Source organism: Penaeus vannamei, unplaced genomic scaffold (assembly GCF_042767895.1).
Source record: "Penaeus vannamei isolate JL-2024 unplaced genomic scaffold, ASM4276789v1 unanchor2569, whole genome shotgun sequence".
Taxonomy (NCBI): Eukaryota; Metazoa; Arthropoda; class Malacostraca; order Decapoda; family Penaeidae; genus Penaeus; species Penaeus vannamei.
In genome coordinates this window covers 1-7,043 of record NW_027215557.1, presented here as the reverse complement: position 1 = coordinate 7,043, position 7,043 = coordinate 1, and the positions used below count along the sequence as shown (strand labels likewise).

The 7,043-nt window shown below is 50.4% G+C and overlaps 1 protein-coding gene across 1 annotated transcript; it reads left to right on the top strand.

Moving 5' to 3' along the window:
* Window positions 1-1,049: 1,049 nt before the first annotated feature.
* LOC113815363 (uncharacterized) lies at window positions 1,050-7,036 on the top strand (the record flags this gene model as incomplete). The annotated part of the gene is given in 1 exon segment (XM_070120086.1): window positions 1,050-7,036. A coding segment is annotated over 1 exon segment (2,431 nt), but the record flags the coding sequence as incomplete, so codon positions are not given.
* Window positions 7,037-7,043: the final 7 nt, after the last annotated feature.

Here is a 7,043-nt window from a genome sequence, read left to right as displayed (position 1 = left end):
TGGATTTGGCTTGTTTGTGGATGTGGATGTGTGGCTTGTTCGTGGGTGTGAATGTGTGGCTTGTTCGTGGGTGTTGTGTGGATGTGTGGCTTGCTCGTGGGTGTTGGATGTGGATGTGGCTTGCTCGTGGGTGTGGTTGTGTGGCTTGTTCGTGAATGTGGATGTGTGGGTGTGGGTGTGTGGCTTGTTTGCGGGTGTGGATGTGTATGTGGCTTGTTTGTGGATATGGATGTGTGGCTTGTTCGTGGGTGTGAATGTGTGGCTTGTTCGTGGGTGTTGTGTGGATATGTGACTTGTTCGTGGGTGTGGGTATGAATGCGGATGTGTGGCTTGTTCGTGTGTGTGGATGTGTGGATATGTGGAAGTGGAATAGGAGAATGACAAGGCAGGAGTTTCGTGGATGTGGAGTTGGATACGTGGGCGAGTAGAGTTTTTGTGTGGATATGGATTTGGACTTGGGTGTGTGGATGAGTTTAAGGATAGCCTTACGGATGTAGTAATGGAGTTATGGAGTCAGTAGGAGGCTAGTTTTGTGAATGTGGATAAATGGGTGAGCGGGGGAGGTGGATGTGTGGATGACGTGGAATAAGCGTATGTGGATGTGGATGTATGGATCAATGTATGAGTAGAAATGAATGTGTTGTGATTAGAAGTGAGACTGAGAGGACGATTGTGTGTATGTGCGTGTGAAAATGCTTACCTCTGTGTGTATTTGTGGATATATGGTTGCGTGCGTGTGGATTTATTAATGTGTGGAATTTCAGGGAAGAGTGAACGTGATAAAATAGCATTATTCGTGTTTAACAAAAGAGCATTATTCCTTTTTGATGTTTTTTTCTGATTCGTGTGTTGGCAGAACCGTTTGATAAACATCGTAAAACATTCTCTTTCTTCCAGCATTCCCCTTGTCCCTCTTTTCTTTTTTTCTTGCGAGCATTTCCCTTCCATGAATAATATGGCCAGTTATGCCTTCACAGTTTGCTCCCTCGCGCTCTCTGGCCCTCCCTGCAGCACTCTCCCTCTTGCCTAAGACCTCCGCCCTGTTGCAGGTGCATCGAGGCCAGCTGCAATGCGGCCTTCACCACCAAGCAATGCCTGCAGTTCCACTACAAGAAGGTGCACGGCTACTCGGGCGACAACATGCCCAAGATCGAGCGGTGCATCCCCTACACCTTCGACTCGTACTCGGGCGGCCTCGTCAACGACCCGGCGAGGAAGGCCCCGCCCGAGCCCCGCTCCGAGCCCGAGCAGCCCGAGCCCAGCACGCCCACGCCCACCGAGCCGCCAGCTCCCGAGGACTCGTCCCAGAGCTCCGACCCGCCCCTCGCGCCGCTCACGCCCACGGAGGGGCCGCCCACATCGCGCGCCGACCTCCTCCTCGCCGCGGCCGCCAAGCTTCCTCCCGCCGCGACGCTGCACGGCTACGTGACCAAGTACGCCGCCGCCACGCGCCTGGTGAGCAAGGGCTCCCGCAAGTGGCTGGGCGACCCCATGGACATGCCCGACCGCGACTACAACGAGAGGGACGTGTACGACTTCGACGACAAGCTGGACGAGGACCTGCTGCAGAAGAGGAAGAAGGACGAGGAGTGCGGCGGCGAGGACAAGCTGTACCGGCGCGAGTCGACCGCCTCCCTGCTGGTGGAGGCGGCGCTCAACGTGGCGGAGCAGAACATGAAGATGGACAGCCGCAACATCGGCAGCCACGACCGCCTGCTGGGCTACAGCGGCCGCTACTCGCCGCTGCCGCCCGCGACGGTCGTCACGTCCATCGAGCAGATTCTGCCGCACGACGCCGCCCTCGCCACGCACATCAAGTACACGACCAGCGCCGCCGACGACGAGCGCGCGCACCTCGAGTACACGTTGGAGCGCGAGTACGACCCGCGAGACCTCCCTGAAGTGATGGTCGTGCACGAGACGATAGGGTCCCGAGACCTGCACGACCAGCTCAGCCACGACCTGCAAGACAATCTGCACGCCGCGCTGGACCATCTCCCGCCCACCTCCGTCAACGACGACCTGCACCACTCCCACCACCACGTACAACACTCGGACCACGCCCACAATCTCGCCCTGGTCAAATCCGACGAGCTGCCGCCACCCACGCCCGCAACGCCCGTGGACCCAGGCACGCCCATGGCCCCGCCCACGCCCCTGAGTTCAAGCGGGGGCCTGGAGCCGACGCTGCACGTGCTGGACCAGCTGCCCGTCACGCAGGGCCTCCCGGTGTCGCTGTCCTCCCTGTCGGTGGGCCTCGACATGAGCTACAAGCACTACCGCCACGCCGAGCTGACCCCCGTGAGCCAGGAGCACTGCCTGGCCGGCCAGCTCGACGACTCCGAGGCCTCTATGGGGCTGGACCCCATGGGCGAGAGCGGGCAGCTGTCTCCTCGGAACGACCATCTGGCGGACCAGCTGCCGCTGCCCGAGCTCCAGCCCCACGACTTCCGGGGGCTCGCCGCCCTGCGCTCGCCGGAGCCCCCGAGGTCGCCGTACCTGTCCCCGAGCCCCACTCCCGACGCGCTGCGCTCCTACCCCGCGAACTCGGACGGGATGCGATCGCCGCTGCCGGTGGACCAGTGCGTGGACATGTCGCGCGGGAACCTGTTCATCCGGCCCGCCGACCTGGCCAGCCTACAGCAGAGGTACCACGGCGAGGTCAGCCACCAGTCCGGGAGGACGCAGCTGTACGAGCTCGAGCGCGTCCCCTCGCACACCATGGACCTCAGCATGACGGGCCGCACCCTGACGTACACGAGCGACGCCCTGAGACCAGGCACGGTGTGCACCACGGTGTACGTGGCCGACTCCCACCACGACGACCGCCATTCCCTCGACCTCACGCTGCCCAGACACGACCCTGAGTTGCACAGAGCGAACTCCCCCCTCCACGGCCCCCCCGTGACCAGGACCATTTCATCGCCCTCACAGCTGTCTCCTCACAATCAGTTATCTCCTCACAACCAGCTCTCGCCTCACAACCAACTCTCCCCGAATAATCAGTTATCGCCCCACAACCAGCTCTCCCCCAATAACCAGCTGTCTCCCCACACTCAGTTGCCTCCGTACTCCCAGCTGTCTCCCCACGGCCAGATGTCTCCGCTCGTGAGTCTGGGCATGGTGGAGCGGGGAGGCGTCGGGAGCCCCCCCCTCTCTCCCACGACTAACCCCCCCCCCCCCATCAGCCGCATCGTGGCGCCCTCGTCTCACTCGCCGTTGTTAACCTCGCGCCAAATGTCTCCCATACCAAGATCGGAGCTGTCGCCCTCGTTCACCACGCACACCCACGGGGAGCTGTTCGTGACGAGCGGCGCCATCCCCCTGCAGCCCAGCACCCCCGGCCCCCCTCTCACACCCGGCCCCCAGCTCAGCAAGGAGAGATCCTCGTCTCCCTACAACCAGTACCCTTCGTCACCGTACCCCAGGCACCAGCACCACTCCTCCCCGCCCCCCTCGTACCACTACCAGTATTACTGACCTCGGCTTTCTCCTCCCCCCACCCATTCCCCAGACAGATCTCAAATCTTCTTGGTTGACTCGGAGTACCTCGACGTCAACCCTCCTTCCTCCTCCTCCTCCACCTCCTCAAATTACTACTCCTAGTACTGTTTCAACGATTTACGATAAGCCTTTGTTAGCTGCCGGGTGAAGAACTACCTAATCAGTACTGGGATTGTTCATGCTACTTCTTCATGTATATTTCACAACGACTGGGGAATACCTCACCGAAGGCCCGACATTCCCATGGCAATTTTTTACTCAGTAATTTTTAAGTACTGTCGTTTATTGTGGGCATTTCACATTCAAAGGACTGATTTCATAATTTATAAGCTCAATTCATCAATACTGATAACTCAAAGGTTTTTACTAACCGTGATATCAACTTGACTACAACTGACGAGTTGTGCTTTTTTATATCCTATGGGTAAATACTCTCTTGTATATGTGATTGACACACCCTCCCTCCTCTCGATCACCTACATTGTCTTCCCTGTTTTTCCTCCTTCGTGGTGTGGGGGCTGCCCTTCGTTAGACGGTTGCCCTTTTGGCTTCTGGATGAACAGAACGACGATTAACGTCTGTCTGAGGGCCTGTAACTTCCTCATGTTTTGTGTCTAGGGTCACAAGTTTTCTATTACTTTTTGGATACATTTTTAACTTAGTTGTGACCCCAACTTTAATCGTGTATACATGATTGCCTCTTCCAACTCAGGGAGTGCTGTTTTATGGAGTTCTTTCCAGTGATTTGAGAGGCATGATCCGTGTGGGCCTGGTTGGCCACCGAGCAGTGGACAAGTTGAATTGCTGATACACTCCTCCTATGCACTCAACCATTACATATGCAAATGCAATATATATGCAATGTGAAACGAAGCCTGGTTATTGCATAGGCCATGTTTGTGCCCCGAGCAGAGCCAGGCGTTGAGCTGAGTCACTCAAGAGGCGGGGTGATGACTGACCTGTGTGGGCTAATGCCTCCCGAAAGCCACCACGGCCCTCTGTGGCTGGTGTGAGGAGGACTCACCCACCCTCCTAAAATGGCACCCACTGCATCCTTATTTTCAATTTCGTGCCAAGACGCGGCGCGAGGAGGCCAAGCCTTCCGTGCGGTGGTCGCATTTCACAGGACCCTGGGACTGTTGTTTGAACCAAAGGTTGTAGAGATGGGAATGAGAGAGAGAGAAAAAAAAGTATATATTTTGCTGTTAAACATTTTTTCTAATACGTTTCTTTCACTAGTTTTTCTCAACTGTGAGTTGTGCTGATTCTGAGAGTATTGAGATTATGGTAAGCGAACAATTTTGGGGTGAGGACTCCCAGGGCAGCCTGTCGTTTTCTTTATCATTATGTACAAAGGGAGAGAGTGAAAAAGCTCGATGTGAACCTTACGTGCCAATGTTTCTAGGTAACACTTGTTAGCTACTGTGTCTGAATCATTCATGTTGACGATATTTGAAGGTGTTGCAATTGTTTTACGTGTGAAAATGGATTATCAGTGTCTCCTTTGGATTTGTGTACTTAACTGGATTGGGATTGAATTCAAAGCAATAAAGTAAGATCGCTCTCAGTGCACCAGACCAGGAGTGAGCGCGTCAGTGATGAAGGGAAAACTTGATAGACGTGTGGATTGGTGAATGCTGTAATTGGCCGTTTTCTACGTTAAGATTACGAAGGATTTTCATTACGATGATAAGGGATACTGCAGCATTTTTTCTGGTTATTGTTGTGATGTATTTGATTGTTCCTGTTCCAGTGAGATGTTGTGATCTTTGTTTTCATTGATACTTTTTTAATATGGGATGTTTGTACTCATTATCAACGAAGAAAATGAGATTGTATGGTAGATGTGTAGACTAAGATTGATTTTTACTTGATATTCATTAGTTAATTTGATAATTTTTACAATGATACTTATGGCTCTAGTGTAGACTCCCAAAGACAAAAACACATGCAGTATTTCACAAAATTACCACAATAAGAAATTACAATTAAGCGAAACAAATGTACATCAGACCAATTCAAAATATATCTTTTGAACTGACATTTTGCACAGTCACACAGGAAATTATATTTTTGGAAAGATTGTACTATTAATCTTTAAAACAAAAAGATACTAATTATCATTCATACTTTTTAAAAAAGCTAATAATGAAGGGCAGCATTCCTTGCCAACAGACAGGCATCAAGTGCCACTCATCCTGACGTGCCAGTCCTTGTGACACCCCCCCCCCTTACCAACCCCCCTTGGACGTTGTACTGCGTGTCCCTGATTCAGTGTCGCCCCTTTGTCCCAATGCCTTTCCTGGGCAAGTGGTGTCAACTCTCTTGTATTTAATACAACCGTTTGCTCATGAACGTGAATTCCCTATATATATGTATAGATGCATTTGTATAAAAACCAGGTTTTGTTATGGATGTTTAGACGGTAATGAAAACAATTAAAAAATAAAAAAGGCTGTAAGTGCACTCTTTGTGGTGTGTATAAAAGGTATCGTTTCTTATAATGGTGTATTTCTATTAGAATTAAGCTTGCTTGAATGAGCTTAGACGTATCAAGAAGAAGGAGCGGACGAAATATCATACTGTAACAATGTTGTGTAACAAATAGGAAAGGGTTAAATTAGCAATGAAGAAATGATGGGAATTTAAAGAGGAGAGTGTGAAAGCACAGATTCTGAGAACAGATTCTGGACCAGAGTCACAGTTGACACCACTAATCCAAGGTTGTAGTTACCTGTCAGAATATCCCCAGCCGCGGAAGCCACCTGCAGAAAATTTCCACAGAGAAACCCCGTCAACCTGGAATCTTCTTTTTTCATTTTATTCATCATAAAAGCCACAGTTTGCTCATATCATTATGTGATTCTTTGGGGTATCTAACCAAAAAAAAAAAAAAAAAAAAAGAATAATAATAATGAAAGAAAAAGAAATAAGGTTTACTAAATGCAATCAGTTTTTGGAATATTTCATACGTACACGTCACTACATATATCTCTTTGTCGGAGTATCATGGTAATGAAGCAATAAATAAACTACTCCGTTAATTGACATTTCACTCAGCAGTTGGGATTCCAGGAGGCATAAATTTATTCTGGTAAATAGGAGGCTTTTTAAATAAGGTCTGTAATGGATCCTAGTTGTTAACTAATAGCTAGTAAGTTCTGGAGTGGCTTCCAGCTCACCTTTTAAAAACAAAAAAAAAAGTTTTTGTTCAAACAAAGAATGGTTGTCAGTTTCCGTGTTAGGAGGTTTAGCCGAATCCTGTAGTTGAGCTCACTCCCATGACCCTAGAGGGATCATGAGGGGAATCCGAATGTGTAGGAGAGGTAATTTTCAACATTTAGGTAAACTCATGACACAGGTCAATTCGGGGTGTCGAGTGATAAAAAAAAATCATAATGCGTAAAAGAAAAACAAAATGAGAAAAGGAAAGATCAGAGAAAGTGACAAATTCTCTTTCTCTCGGTTTTGCTTTTCATCTTTTTTTTTATCACAAGGAGCTTCGAATGTTGTGCCATTGTTAGGAATCTACGTAGTTT